The sequence below is a fragment of the Aythya fuligula genome, chromosome 3 (genome assembly GCF_009819795.1).
Source record: "Aythya fuligula isolate bAytFul2 chromosome 3, bAytFul2.pri, whole genome shotgun sequence".
Classification (NCBI taxonomy): Eukaryota; Metazoa; Chordata; class Aves; order Anseriformes; family Anatidae; genus Aythya; species Aythya fuligula.
Window position 1 is genome coordinate 116,339,895 of NC_045561.1, and position 16,036 is coordinate 116,355,930.

The 16,036-nt window shown below is 44.2% G+C and overlaps 1 protein-coding gene across 1 annotated transcript in view; it reads left to right on the forward strand.

Moving 5' to 3' along the window:
* PINX1 (PIN2 (TERF1) interacting telomerase inhibitor 1) overlaps window positions 1–14,676 on the forward strand; it is a 65,296-nt gene extending 50,620 nt beyond the window's left edge. Inside the window, exon 7 of the mRNA XM_032185242.1 lies at window positions 11,347–14,676. Within this exon, the coding sequence (XP_032041133.1) occupies window positions 11,347–11,952 (606 nt within the window). The 3' untranslated portion in view covers window positions 11,953–14,676. The remainder of the gene's footprint in view (window positions 1–11,346) is intronic.
* The last annotated feature ends 1,360 nt before the right edge of the window (window positions 14,677–16,036 follow it).

A 16,036-nucleotide genomic window follows, 5' to 3' on the forward strand; every position in this document is an offset into this window, starting at 1 on the left:
GGATTTGGGGGACCACCCAGCTTCTGCAGGTAGCAGAAGGGATTAGCAGAGGGCTCAGGTAATGAAAGGAGAGAGCCGGAGGATGATTGACTGCAAGGAAGTAAATCCCAAGCAGAAAGCAGCTTTTATGGGCGGATTGTTAGAGAGGCTAATTGGGGAAAATTAAATCTTTTAAAGCTTCTGCTCTTGCTCAATGCTAGGCCACTCAGCGCTCAGGGGTCTTTTCTCCTCCTTTTTTTGCACCCTTTCAGTACTCAACATCAAGCAAGCAGTAATTTCTGGGCTTCCTTAGGACATCAAGGTGAGTTTGGAAGACTATTCCAAGTCTTCATTAAGGATCTGAGACCCCAACCAATGCCACTTCCCTCTTACCAGCTTCTTAGGAGGTGGCTGAGGGACTGGAGGCAGCAGCTGGGGCTTGTGCCTTTTGCCTTTGCATCTTCTCTTACCCCTAAACAGCAGAATATTGGGAACGAGTGAGACACTGGAAACAAACTGATTTCTCCTTTAATTTGATGTTTCCTCCTGAATCTTCTCTTCGTTTTGCTGCTTATTCCTGGAGCAGTTTGCTATTAAGCTGTGATAAGCATCCCGTTCCCGTTCCTTTTTCGGAGCTCCCGTGCCAGGAGACGTTCCAGCTTGGAACACACACGCTCCCTGCGGGATCGCCTACCCGATAATTATTTGTATTGTTTTGTACCCACTCATAGCTTTAACCTGCAAGTCCCTTGAGGCACAGGTTCTGTGTTTTGTGTGGTTCACTGGGCAACCGCAGAGCACTTCGCTTCCCCTAGGGCATTACATAAAGTGTTAATAAGAAAATCCGAGGAAATCTATTTGGAATTACAGACGCAGGGATTTTCTCTTTGTCATTTTTAACATTACCACTAAATCTTTACGCAGCACGATGAAGCTAATACTTAGCGTAATGAAAGATGTGTGTCTTTATCATTTTGACCCGCGTGAGCTTTAGAAGTAAGGATCACCGAAAGGAAACAGAAGGCGAGGATGAAGGGAACCAGCAAAGAAGGGAGTGAAATGAAATGAAGGCTGTGACTCGCAAGGTGCAGAAGCTGAAGGCAGGCAGGAAAAGCAGAGCTGAAGCACGAAGGTCAGCCATGGAAAGCAAACCAAAGGAAACGAAGTCTGATGAGGGTTTGGAAGGTGGACAGTGAGGCTTTCTACTCCCAGAGGAGGAAGGTGATGTAAACCCAAGAGCAATCTGGATAGATACAGATGTGAAACAATAAAAACAACTAAATATTTACACCTGCAATGCTTGGAAGATCAGAGCTCTGTGAGCTCCTGCAGCAGAAAAGCTAAGACCATGACCGTGAGGGTGCAGATTACCTCAACATCATAAGGCTGGCTGTCAGTTTTGAAGCCCAGTACTTGTCATCTTCGCTTGGATAGTGAGGATTTTCTTTGGCATTGCGGTAGGCTTTGGTAACATAGCTACTGTACATGCTGATCTAAGCTGTTCTCTCCTTAAACAGCTTGCTTACGTAGGTTAAAACGTGAGTTGTTCTGTAGGTTGATGGAGCCAAAGTTCTGCCCAAAACTGCAGATTTCACAAACTGACCACGAAAAGCCATCGTCTTTGTTGCAGGTCACAGCATACGTGCTCCGTCTTGCTCAGGCTGAGGCTGGGCAGGTCGTGCTGGCACTTGCAGTCCCCGTGGATTACCCATAAAGGAACGTCAACTGCTTCGTGACAAGTTTTCCACCTGCTTTGTGGCTGAAATAATCTGGCTGTTCGCTGCCCTGCGCTCAGTAGGGACCATCTTAATTAGGTATTTCAAGAAAGATCAGCTACTGCTGGAACTAAAATGAGCATTTTGGAGTATGGTCATTGCTGATATATGGTCAAGGGTGAGATGTGTGGAGATATTCATGTATTTTTTCCTCCTCTTTCCTGAAGGCTGTTCTTCCTCCATACATCTCAAGTCTCATCTTTCTTCTTCCTAATAACCACTCCAAACTGATTCTTCCTCCTCTTTTTCCCATTCTCCATCCTTCTTTTTTTACTTCCTTATTTCCCTGAGTCCCCATGAAGGGAGAAGTCTACTTCAGGTATTTAAGAAACCCTTGTTTGGTTGCTTTGACACCTAATAGCAGACTTACTTTTCAGTACCAAGGGGACAGAGACAGCCTTGAAGGGATGCCCAGGGCTCTTTCCACTTTCTGGCAACTGTGCAAAAGGCTGAAATACCTGTCCTGTAGTAGGAAGCCTCAGGACTAGGAAATAATTTGCTTCTTTTAGAGGTAAGAGAACTTCCCCTCAGTTGCTGCCATTCCCTACTGTCTGCTGTGGAGTGTGCGAATGAACACCCAAGAGCAAAGGTTCTGTCCTTGCCTCCTCGAGCTTTTTTTTCCACCCTAAATGATGTCACGCATGAGGTTTGTGTTGCGTCTTGTTCATGGGTACAGTCATTCCGTCCTTCCTTCCTGTGATACTCCCGTTGCCAAAGTCAATTTAGATCCCAATTCCAAGCTTTTCACTTCCAGTTCTGAAACTTACTGGTGGTGGTCTCCTCTTTAAATACTTAATAATGGCAGAGTTAACAAATTGGGTAAAAATAGCAAAGCCTGTAAATCCAAATGAACTCAGAACACCGTGTGTCTTCTTTCAAACACTCTGTTCACCTTTGCTTTTCTGCTGCTTGGGGTATAATGCGTGCCTCCAGGAACTTGGAAGCTAACGTTGCAGGCGAGTGCAGCACAATACAAGTCTCTGCAGAAATGCTGCTCTGATAACTTTGCTTTTTTGGCCTACATTTCTCGGGAGCTATTATTTGTTAATTATGTTATATAGCGCTCACATGTGGGCTAATTGCTTCCCCGGAGAGCCTCCAGTGAAATGATGGACAGAACAAGGGCAGGATGTTACACCTAGCAGGTAGGAAGGGGGTAAGGTGGGACACGGGGAGCACGGTTAGTCAAACACTTCTGTCTGTGTCTGAGAATCAAGCAAATTTAGGAAGGACACTGTGGGTGAATGGGGTGAAGGATGGGTGCTGATTGGAATCAATCCACGAGGAAGCAACAAAACTAAAGGCAGCAATGAAGAAAAAATGCCAAAAGTTATGAAAGAAGACTGCAGGGAGATTGAATGTAGCTTCTTTATAGAGGAGGTGGAACGCAGAGCTGTACCGTATGAATCCTTGAAAGCAAGAACAAGATCCATATGAACTGTAGCAACACAGCATGAGTGATATTCACTGGAAAAACAAAACCCATTCCTCACACAAACTCTTTCCTTCAAACCCTTATAGATGGGAGAGAAGAAAAAGGCGCGTGCGCATCCGTGGGGCTGTATTTCAGATTTGAGCTCTCTTAATCTTGCTGTTTGTCTTCGTTGCTGGTATTTATGGTCTGTGCTGCTCTAAATTGTCGTGTTCTGATTCATTTTCCTGTGCTGCAAATACTTCTTCACACCTGCTTCAAGGAAAGGAACCCGCTCCTGACGAAGGCACGCTCAACAAATAAGTGACTAAAAGTGACCCAAGGAGGGATTTCTCAGCAGCTCTGCCACTGCTTGTGCTGAAAAACAGGAAATATCTGTGCCCTTGCACAGAGCAAGCTGGATTTTGATCCGCGGATCAGCTGTCCAGCGTATCACCCCTTCAAAGCAAAGCAGCGGAAGGGTTTTAAGAGCGTGTGTTCCTTTTGAGAAGCATTTTGGAGTGGGAGGGTGGAAGGATTGCAGGTTCAGCCATTTAAATTGTGTCTGTTTTGAATGCTTGTAGAAAGACTGTTTACACACGAACATTACTTTCCACATTTATTATTAAAAAAGAGTTAAAGTGAGGTTTTACATAGGTTGGTATTCTCTTCAGATTTCAGAATGCAGAGTGTCCTTTGCCAGAAGCCAAACCGTGATGCTGATTTTGCTTGTTCTCTACCAGGACTGCTTTGTCTCTGTGGGTATCTCAAATGGTTTTTATGGTGTCCTTTCTCTCCGTGCCTTATCTCTGCATTGTAGATCTCCATACTCCTTGCTAATACCTTTGTTTGTATTCACAATGTGGCCTGCCGAGCCAGCTTGTTACTTCTCCTCTGGTCTATTCACATCCTTCTGGGTCTGTGTGGAGTAGGAAGGAATCCTGAAGTCGATAATCAAGAAGGGTCTGGCCTTGGAGACCTGATTAGAAAGGATTAACAGCAGCTGCCTGTGCCACATATTACAAAAGTCTAGTGAAGACTGCCTAGGGAATGACGTGACAGTAGTGAAATGACCACGTGAAGAAGTCATCGGGTATTTCTGAGTGTGTCTCGTAGTGATTTGTTTATACATGGTTATACTGCAGGAGAGACAAAAGCTGTGATGTGTTTATTCCCTGTTAAGTGTCACAGCTGCAGAACACCGTCAGGTGAGTGGGAAAGCACTTCCAGCACTCGTGGAGTGCCTTGCACATCTGGGATGCCTCTCTCAAGGATCTCAAAGTACTTTACAAACACTTAACGAAACTTGTAGCTCTGCTGCAAGTTTCGGAGAGCTGATAAGGCATGTTTTGCCTTTTTTTTTTTTTGGTAGCCTGTGCCATAGCTGGGGAGAATAACTTCTCCAGGGTTTCCCACCAGCTCTGTTGTGTAGCTGGGAAGAGAACTTGGGAAACGTGACCTTCCCAGTCCTGTGCTCGCTTTGCCGGACCATACTTCCTCTGTTATTCAAGGTGAGAACAGAACGGTTAGAATTGATTTAGATGCTTCTGGGAAGATGAAGTCACTCTGTTTGTATCTTTGTACCGTGCCAGTAGAGAGATCCTAAGGGAAATCTCTTCCTTTAGTTCTGTTTACATTCAGTCTAACACACAGATGTAATTTGCAAGGAAATGGAAAGGAAGAGAGGTTTTGCTGGCCTCAGCAGTGTAGCTAGAGCGAAATGAGATGTCACAAGGATATCTAAGTGTCTCTCTTTCAAGATATAAAAAGGATTTTTCTTCTTTGCAGTGTGATTTTTTTTTTTTTAACTCTTTCCCTGCAAGCCTTCAGTCTTCCACACCTCTGGTGTGTTCTCTTTCATTCTCCCGTAGCCTGTTACGGGATTTTACTCACCATGTTTGTTTGCTAAAACATACTTTTTTTTTTTTTCCTGAAAAGTGTGAGAACAGTAGGAGGAAGTTTCTGTCCTCTGTGCAACACGGTATCGGGGTTCCCAAGCTGACATTGGAAATACAGGTGGTGTGACTGCCCGTGTTGTGAGTGCTGGTGCCGTACGACCGACCGGGACCTGATCGTGACAGCTGCAATGAATCCCCATGGCTATCGTTGCAATCAAATCCTTGGCCAAAATCTAATCCCTTGCACTTTTTGCAACCCTGTTGCTTCCTGTTACGCTGTTGTCTTCAGGCTGAAGGCAAAACCCGGCCGAGTGTTGGAGCTTATTGCTCGGCTCCTGGTTCATTGATGGGAACAGGCTGGGCTCCAACGCGTTGTATGGCAGTAGGACTGTTGTATGACAAGCAGACGGTGTTTTGGATGCCTGGAGACTGCATTCAGCGAGCGAGATAGCAGCTTTCTACTTCAGCAGCAGTAATGTGTGAATTATAAAAATAAATGGGAACGCTAAAATCGGCCACTTGCTGAGAGACGGGATGAGATTTTGGCAAAAACGTAAAGGAGAATTACAAGGCAGCCCGGGAGAAGTTGGATGCCGTTTTTGCTGAATTTAAACCCAAAATAAAAAATGGAGTCAGCAGATACGATGCAAATGTACCTGAAAAGGAAGTACCTGTGGATTTGTAGGGCAGAAAGTTATTGCTGTTAGATGGTAGTAATACATCCTCGCTAGGATGCCGAGCCTCTGTCCTTGCAGGTTTCCATGACTCAGCCAGAACAGACCCAGCTGACCTGATCTCGTGCTGGCCGTAGTCCTGCTCCACGCCGGAGGCTGGATAAGGACCTCCAGAGGTCACTTCCAATCAAGGATGCTATGAATAACCCCGAATCATTTGGAGCAGAGATTTACTACAATAAAATCCTTTGCCTTTTTTAGTTGTGGCGAAGCAGTCCGCCCGCTCTTTCCTTTGTAGCTGCAGATGGAGGCAGGTGTAGCAAACACAGTTCCTCGTAATTCCCCAAGGAAAACCGATTTTTTTATAGTTTTTTTCCTTGTCCCTTTTCCGTTGGTTACTTCCCAGCCTCGCTCCTTGTCCTTCCTGGGTAGGAGGCAGAGCTGATGGTTTGTGTAGTACAGTAATTAAATCAGCTGCGATCTTGCAGTTGGGTTTTTCAGCCTATTCTAACACCAAATTTATTTTAATGGGGTTGAACGGGAACATTTTTCTGGGTAGTAATTGGCTCTTGTCCTTTGAAAAATCGCTGTCGTGGTCTACAGCCTGGCTCGGTGTTAGACAGTGGGGATTTCCATTTTGTTTCCTCAAGGTGGATTCCTCGCTCTCTCGGCACTCAGGATAAAAAGTAGTGCAATTAAAACTCAGTGTGGCCGTGGGAGGTGTCCTGGTGACTGCAATACCATGGTCAGCAAAAGAAGGAAATTGCAGGGCACCTGAATTTTTCGCATTTCTTCTTTCTGAATTTAATATTCTTTTTTTTTTTTTTTCATCTCTTTCACTAAAACCATCTTTTATTACCAGGAAGTCAAATTGAATCTATTTTGTTTTCCTTTTTTTTTTTTTTTTAACACATTAGAGGGCCGTAAGATGCTTCTTGAGTACAGTTACCCCATTTTCCTTTCCAAGCAAGGATTAACTCCACCTAATGCTTTCCTGATAGTTGTCGGAGGTTTGTTTCAGTGGTTGAGACTCCCAGTGGTAGAGGCTTCGTGTAGACACTGATAGATTTGTCCTTTAGGCAAAGTTTTTCTTCTGCAGTTTACATCTGCTGCCTCTCATCCTCTTCATCACAGGCATGGGGAAAAATCTCCCTTTTCTCTTTGCAGCAGCCCTTTCTATATTAGAAATACGTTGTCATTAGCTCTTCGTAAGATGCTGTCTGCAGCGTACCGAGCTCAATCGGATGAACTGAAAATGGTAGAGCCCATTCTTATGCCAGAATTGACTTCAGAACTGATGGTACGTGGCCTTATTTATGCAAGTATCTAGTTTAATCCTGCTTAAACTCATGCCACAAGTCTTTGTTCACTCTCTTGCCCCTGTGATCCCAATCCAGACGTTCGTGCTTATGCTTAATGTTGTCAACTCCTTACAGCGAGCCTCTGTCACCCTTAACATCTGCAGCACTCCAGAGTGATTCCTCGGTAATAATCTGCTCTGCTGCTCTCCAGACCTGCGTTGGAAAGGTATTGGGATGCCCTCAGCTCTTCCTGTCAAGTTTTGTATCCTGCACGGGGCTCCTACCGGTGCTGCTCTGCAGCGAGGATGTGGAGCAGCAGGAATAGGGCTGGATTATGTTAATTATGTTATTACGGTTCCTTAACGAGAAAGTAAATCATCGCTACGATTCACTCTGACTCCGCAAAGGTGGGCTTGCATTTTAAAGCCATGGATGGTTGTGCAATTGCCTTGCAGCTCAGGCTAGAGGTTTAGCCTGTACTTACTTCATCTCGCCCATTTCCTGCAATTTACATGAGGATCTACTAAAATTGCAGTTTAGCTTTATTCTCCCTCTGCTCTCCGTTCTTCCGTACTTCTCCTTTCGTGTCATTTTGTCAATTTGTGCTAACAGAATGACTTGTGGAGTGGTACACCCTCATTTGCAAACGAGGAAGCAAAGGCACGTGAAATTACTCGGCTCAAGTAATTGTAGTTCATACGTGGCAGGTATTAGACTGTATAGTAGATTTTTTTTTTGATTCCTCTATTTTAAGTGCTAGGAAAGAAACACCTGCAGTGAAGAGGAGGAAATTTTATTGAATTAATCCACACTACAACCTACTTCTGTTGCTTATGTATAGCACCCTTTATTTTTTTCCATCAGTTGCATCTTGCTTTTCCTCCTAGAGTAACGTGGGGATGCATTCGTTGGTTTTTGGATCTAATTCCTCAACCTAAGGTCTTAAATCTCCAGTTTGGGTTTCAAACTCATTTATTTCATGAGGTGTCTAGATACCATTCTGCTTTGACTTCTACCATTGCCAAACCTTCTTCATGTTTGAATGTGAATCTTTTTTGGTATATAATAGGCCATAATCCCGTATTTTTTTCCTTTATTATGTAACTATGTGGGAAAGATGCTCTGAGAGTACAGTGCCGTAGAGATGCAATCCCGATCCTGCAGGAATTAAGGGAACCAGGATTTCACTCTATACATTTAGTGTGCTGACTTAATGATTAAATCAGCATTGTGTGTAAAAGTGAAGAAAGCGCGCAGGAAAAACAACAAAAAATAACCACCCTGTGAGTACTTAGTGCTTTATTTTTCCATACATTCAACCGATTGCATAAACAGATGATGTTTACTGGGGACTTCTGGCTATAATTGACCCTCATCTTTTCCTGTGCACTTCCCAGCCTCTCCTTGAATTTTCCTATTGTTTCCTTTTAATCACTCCACGCTTAACTCTGCTTTAAGCAGTGCTTTTCTCCTGCTTGGGACTGTCCTACAGACTTGTATTCCTACCTCTTCTTTTAACTTCATCTTCTCGGCCTGATTTCGTTTGGAGCTCATGATGTGGACGAAGACATCTCCTCCAAAGCCCAATCGTCTGATGTCCCACCAGTTAGAGCAGGATTGCTCTTTGCCTTTTACCTGGTCATCAGGAACGAAGCAGGAACGGTTCTTCACCTTTCATCCTGTATAATTCACTGCTTTTTGGAGGTTGCGGAAACACGGTGCTCACTTACGTACGCGCGTCTTATTTTTGGAACTGCATAAACTGCAACTCTCCTGTCGAGAGGTTAGAGGAAAAAAAAAAAAAATGTTTAGAGTTCAGCGGTGTTCCCATGGCTACTGGGACAGGTACATCACGGGAGGGGGAACGCTGCTGGCATGTAACAGCCCTTGCAGGTGATTTATGGCTTTACATAAGCTTCTCCTAAACCGAGAGGTTTTCTGGAGTTGGCACCTCCTTGCTTGTCTCCATGCCCTGTTAGTTCTGTGTTCAGTGGCCCGTGGTTATTAAAATTCTTATCAATAAAGGAGTTTCTGAGCAAGGTTCTTATTTTCTGGGATCGTGCATACCTTCTGAACTCCTCAGCTTAACCAAAGGAACTTTTTTTTTTTTTAATGCCTAATGTATTTTATAAAAAGAAATGTGTAGAGTTCAAGTAATATTTGCCTTCAATTACAGTAATTAAGTTGTCAGGACTCAAAGTCACCAAGGGAATGAGAAAATCCTTTCCTGGTTGGCCAGAGGATAATTGGTGTTCTGGTCGCGAGTGTGTTTTACATATTGGGGTGGGGAGGGAAACCGTTCTGGCTGGCATCTGCGGCAGAAAACCTGGGAGACTGTTTGTCATTTTGCAATCCAAGGTGTCAAAATCCTCCTGCTGGCAAGAGGAAGAGCAAGTGACCTGCTTCACGTTGCTTTAGCAGGGCATCTATTTTCTGATCGGCACCAGCGCCGCTTGCTCCAGTGGGGACGCGTATCATTTTCATAAGAAAGGGACTGCAAACAGAGCCCGGTCCATTTATTCCGGGGGTTGAGTCTTGTCAAACTTCTCCTGCAGCTCCCCTTTTGAGTGTACGTTGGATCTGTAGCCAGGTATAGGTACATGTGCCTTTTCCCCACGTTAACCATCTCTTTGAGCACTTCTTCGACAGAAATCACGTAATTTCTCTTCCTGAACTTACTCGAGGCAGGCCACGAAGGTATTCCTGCAAGAAAAGCACCTAATTTTGCTAAGTGCCCCCACAAACATCACTGGCATCTCAAGTGTAGCGTTGCTCTCGTTCCACTGGGCTAGCTCTCTTGAAAGCCCGATGGATGAGGAAATCGCCCCTCGTGCTGCATCGCTAACGACACGAAGCTTGGCATTCCTGCTCGTGTGAGTGAAGGTTACTGCTGTAGGAGTCAGCCCTGCCAAACCTTACCTACAAACCCTAATAAAACCCACTTCAGCCATCAACTTTAACGATGCCCTAAAGAGAGCCGCAGCACTTATCTCCACCGTGTTGAGATAAGTGGGTTTCTATCTCCCATGTTGCTGCCAGCCTTCACCCTGTTATCAGTTCACGCCACTGGGTGTGGGTGTAAAATATTACTGCTCCGATTTGGTTGCATTTTATAGTCACTTCAGTTCACGTCCAAGATTCATGGGCAGAGTGGGTGCTCTTATCTGTGTGTGTTTATGAATGGAAGAACAGCCTCGTAGCTGGCACTCACCTCATTTGCCCATCGTAGCTGCAGATAACCTGTTTCAGAAGCATCTCGTGGGCCAGATGTTGGTAAGGACTCTACACGATTCCTACCTGCTCAGCTTTTCCCACCTAGGGGGTGTGCTGAGGTACCTGCAGTTCCCACCAGCCTTTAAAAAAAAAATCAACATAAAATTTGGGATGTTTCCAGAAGTCGTCTGTGACTTTTGCCAAGCCAAAGGATGTAACACAAAGGGTTATTTTTGAGTGCTTCAATATCCACGTAAACAAGCCGAATTTCAGCTGCTCTTTGGGCATGTTTATTTTGCAAGTCACAGATAATTTAGCAAATTATTTTTTTTTTCATCTCGTTGCATTTGTTGCTTTTTCAGAGTCGATTCTCTTCATGCCATACATAGCATCCAGCTCAACGAGCGTAGTTTGCCTTCTGTTGTATATTTACTTTCTAGACACTCGGCTCTTTTTATAGATACTCACCTGCAGCTGGAGTTCAGCAGCTATTTATTTTGTGTATGCAGACGCCTTGTAAGATCTAACCTGTGATGTTGTTTTTGCCATCTGATAACGTGTGATCAAATGGAACATGTTTAAATAACAACGTCTAGGACACAATGACAGTAAAGCAGCTATGAAACAAACATTTCTACAGATCAGATAAGGTGGAAGGGATGCATCAATGCCGGATTGCTCCGCGTAGCCCAAGTTGTTGCACTTCGCTGTAGAGGTATTCCAGGCATGGGATTTCCTTTCTGCCACAGGCTAATAGATCATACCGTGCTATTTTTCATGTTGGTTTGTATCTTGTAGAGACATGTGCCTTTGCGAAGTGAGTGTAACACGCCGAGTACGATAGCATTACACAAAATCTGCATGAGTTGCACAGGAGTTGGTAAACAGTGAGAAATTCAAACCAGTAGAGAATCATAACCCGTCCCTGCTCTAAGTTACTGTACTTGAGTCTCTTTTTGTAGAAGTCTGTACTTCTACCCTTAATTTTTAAAGCAGTATATGGTTTTAAAATACTTTTAGCATTAAAATGCAGCAAAATAACTTTGTTTAAAGCCATTGTTTCTTACTCTTCCGCTTCTCCTTGTTCCCCTGCAGGAGGATGCCACCGATCCCGAGTCTCAGGAGGAGAAGCAGAGAGACCCCTGGCTGTCTGAGCCTGCAGACGGTCCCAATACAGTGAAGAGTGGTCTCACCGTGCAGGAATATTTCGCCAAGCGCATGGCAAAATTGAAGGGATCCCATAAAGAAACAGAAGTAAAGTCAGACGGTTGCTCCCCAACCACAGAAGAAGCCTTGGAGCTTTCAGAAGAACTGAAAACCAAAGCTAAGAAGAAAAAGAAGAAGCAGAAGAGTGATGAGGCAGAGAGTACAGAACACTGTGAGAAACCAAAAGCAAAAAAGTCTAAGATAAGTAGCTGGAATGGAAATGAACTGGATGCTTCTTTAAATGAATGTCACTCAGGGAAAAAGAAAAGGAAGCATAAAGAGCAGCACGAAGAGGAAAGTGTTAGTAATGATGAAAATATGGGCAATGGAGAAGTGTATGTGGGGGTATCTGATGGGGAGGATCTCTGCACAGAGGCCTCAGAGACAAAGCAGAAGAAACGCCATAAGAAGAAGCACAAAAAGCAAAAAGAGGAGACAGGTGACTGTACTGAAGGAACGCAGAGAAAGAAAAAGAAGCACTGCAAGTCGATTTAACCATTTAAGAGTCAAGGTGGGACTTTGAGGCGGTTTGAACTTTATCACGTTGGATGAGAAGCCTACACAAACCCCAGCCAAACATCAGATGGCAATTCAGCCTTGAGTACACTTGAGCTCCTCATCCACCTGAAACCACAGACTGTATTTAAATAGAGCTCTTACAAGGGGGCTGAGAACGTGCTGACAGGCCAACAGGAGCTCCAGCTCCAGGGCCAAGGCTTACACGTCTACCAAGCAAGACTTGATTAAAAAGAAGACAACAGCTATGCTTTGCCCTCCCGTTGTGGCAGACCCAAGGTTCACCTTAGGGGCTGTGCTTTAACACAGCAGAGCCTCCACCTTCAGCCCATGTTCATCCTGGTGTGACTCCATTCACAACAGATAACAGCAAGCAAAATCGGGGCTGGTTTTAACCACTGTGGTTAGGACTGTGAAAACCAGTAAATTGCTGTGTGCTGGTTCACACTGGCTGTGTTTTCTCAATCCGGGGAGATGAAAACAAAACAAAACAAAAAAAGTCATCCTATTGCTGCCTTTATTATTAAAGCCACTGTTGTTTTCACGTATGATAGCTCTGCCTCTGGAAACGGGAGGGGGGTTGCAAAGCTGTATGTATTTCTTTGCATTGATTTTTTGCAAAGTCGTGTGTAATTTTTTCATTGATCTCCCATTTACGTATAAAATTGACATTGTTTTTCCCAAAACGCTTAGTCCTTAATTAAAAGATTACCCCTGATTGTCAGTACTAAAGAATGAAATAAAGTAACTCCCTGTGTTCCCTAGCCAGTAGTTAACTATGGTCAAGTAACTTTGCAACAGAGGTACAGGAGCTGTGCCTTTCTTAGCCATATCTAAATCTTTGATTCCCAGGTAGCATTCGTGCTATGTTTGGTGATGCACCTCACATTCAAAAAGCTGGAGAAGCAAGGTTTTCTGTGAAACTGGGAGACCAAATAGATTTTAAGAGCATAGCTACTCCTCCGCATTAATATTGCCACTTCCACACAGAAGCCTTGCAATTTGTAACCAAATCAGCAGCTGTTTCTCCTTGTCAACCTGGAAATAAGTAAAGCTGGGACTCAGCACTGCCACAAGCCCTCGTGGAGGAGAGGTTAAACATTCAGGCTGGATTTTGGCACCTTCATCTCACTCAGCAAAAAGCTGTCGGGGGAGATGGGTGAGCTTGGAAGCGAAGTGGTGAAATGGCAAGAAGCATTCCCTGTCCTTGTGTCTGGTCCTGATACTGCCTCGGCCACAGCAAATTGACAGCACAGCCCTGAAAGCCAGCCAGTTATGGTGGCATCACCCGGGGTGGCCAAGCAGAATTTAAATTCATTAGCTGCTCATTTGTCTTTGGGGCCTGCCTGTGCTTCATCAGAGTAAATCTAAACCATCCCAATGGCCTGCTCTGCTGGCTAAATGGCCACGTTTGTGGTTGAGCCCAGCTGAGTCGCTGAACATGGCTTGAAAAACATTGTCAAGATGCAGATGTAATGTGAAAAGATTCCTTAAGCTGCCTTTATGGTCCAGCAGGAGATGTGTAGCCGACAATACACAGCCCGCAGGGCTTCAGATGTCTCAGTTGCAGCTCAATTGGACTTCTCACTTCTTAAGGTGCCTTGGTTTGCAATGCCAGAGTATCTTAAGACCTATCTTAAGGGCTTTCTTGCCCTGAGGACACACCCGTTCGTTGCAGCAAAATTGCTGTACTTTTACAATATGGTAAGGGAGAACAAGATGCCTTTCTCTGTGCTTCCCACCAGCATCGTTTTCAACCCTTAGAGCATTTTTTAACCCTTATAGAATTTGCTTTCCAGCTCTTTGCAAATATTTGCCCTTGTGATGCTGCTGGGGCTGGGCTTGTTCCCTGCCTTCCTCAAGCGACAGATCACTTAAACACCACGAGCTTGCTCTGGTTGTGAGCAAACTCCGTGCTTGACATGAAAAAAAAAAAATCTTCTCAATGGGAGAAGGCAGCAAAATAATTTTCATGTTACGTTGTGAAGCATCCTGAGTTTTAAAGCAGCTCTCCCAGTTTCTTGCTTACTGCTTCCTAAATTTGTATTTGTCAGTAGAAGCCCTGAATGTTTCACATGATGTTATTTTTTTTAACACTTAAGTGGCTGAACTTTACAATCTCCTGGGGATTTTAACTTGAAAAGGTGCTAGTAAAGGAAGAGGGTTTCCTTTGCCAAATGCTGCTGGGTTTGTTCGCTTGTTCGCTGTATTAATCTTACACGAGTTTCTGTGTGCTGTATCTTATGGAAAGTGTTTGGCCAGATTCCAGTGTTAGTTACAGCAAGAACAAACAAAAAAAGGGAATAAATCTTTAAATGTGTGGTGTCACTACTGGTAAGCACAGGAGATTTAAGATTTAAATCTGGCTCAGATTGAAATACGAGCTACAAATAGAAGATTCTCTATTTGTGCTATAAGTGGGAATTTCACCTTTTTGTGGGAAAACGTGGGATTTTATTTTAATGTGCCTCAGGCTCAAAGAGAAATGGCATGTGCAGAACTTGGATTGTAGGAAAGAAAGACTTTGTGATGTACTAGAATTTGAAAAAAAAAATGATTCAGCTGCACTTCTTTGTATGTTAGTGATCAGCCAACTCTGTATTATGCAACAAGAAGCTCTTCTTACCAGATGCTGCCTTGCGAAGTGGATGACAGACACAACAACATCTTTCGAAGTAATAAATTATTATTTTTTTGTTTGTAGTGGGTTGTGAGTCCAGTTTTAACCAAACTCGGGTTTGGCAAGAAGGCCTTTTCAGAAAGCAGAAGAATTCCAGCATGGTGAAATGAGCAGAATGTAAGCACAAAGAAATGATTTGGGTTGGTTCTGTGAAAACTACTTTTGAATAGTGGTGTCTTTTGTTGCATATTTGTCTGCTGTACCCACATTTTACAGCACTGATTTAATGTACCTCCAAGTGAAATTGCCCAGAAACAGCAAAATGAAAGTCGCCGGGCTGCTTTCGCTCACAAATTAGGGGTGATGCGCACACAGCGCAGCTGCTGAATTGTTTTCAATTTGGGTAATCCCAACTCACCGGTGACATAGAAGTGATGGTTTTTGGGGAGTTACTTCCACTCTTTGCAGGTGTGGTGCAATTCTGCGCTTTGAGCCTTGAAATTAATTGTTGGTGCAAAGCCACGCCAAGCTAAAAGTTTGTGAGCAGCAATGGAGATGCCAAACCTTTGTGTTTGCAATTACCTGCAAGCACAGAAGTGTGTCCTGGAAAGCAGAGACCATGTCAAAAAACCCCGTTACCAGCATCGGACTGAAATCTGCACCAGGTTTTTGGGCTTCCATGGGACACGTGGTTTGATCTTGCTGGTGTCTGACTGCAGCACCTCTCCGTAGAGCCAGGGATGGAAAATCGCACTGGGTGGCAGTCCAAAAATGTGCAACAGGTACCGAGCACCCTTCCCCAAATTCCCTTCAAAACTTGCCACCTCTTGTGCTTTGCACTGCTTATTTCAAGGCACGGATGTGAGCTGCTAAGTACAAGTTTCAAGGCAACAATGAAAAGCTCAGAACCTCCTTAGGTCTATAATAATTTCAGCAGGTAGATCCTATCCGAGATGCAGCCTCTTTGTGATACATAAATATCACAAATATTGGTAGTAATAACATAAGAAATGCGCTTGGGGACTCCTCCAGCTCAGCATCTCATTAAATTCGTGGAGTTTTCCTTTAAGCAAAAGCTCTGGTGCTGCCTTCTTTCAAATAATCAGCTCTTGGCAAAGCAAATTAGCAGAATGCCCCGCTTGTAATTAACCAATTTTCTCCTGTTTAAACACACAAGGCCGGAGTTCTTCAAGCATCCACCTTCAAAAGGCACAATTTACGTCACGAAACCTCCAAACCTGCCAGCACCGAGGGGAGGAAGGAAGCTGCAAGAAGAGAGGAAAACCACACAAAGTCTATTGGAAACGCTGCATAGCATCGCGCCCGTCCCAAAAAAAGATCTTGCAGCAGCGGGTCCTCGAACGGGGAGAGGATTGAAGGCATCTGGAGCAGCCCCTGGCTTCTTTTCTTCCCTGCCCCTGGCACCGTGGTTTGCTGTAAATC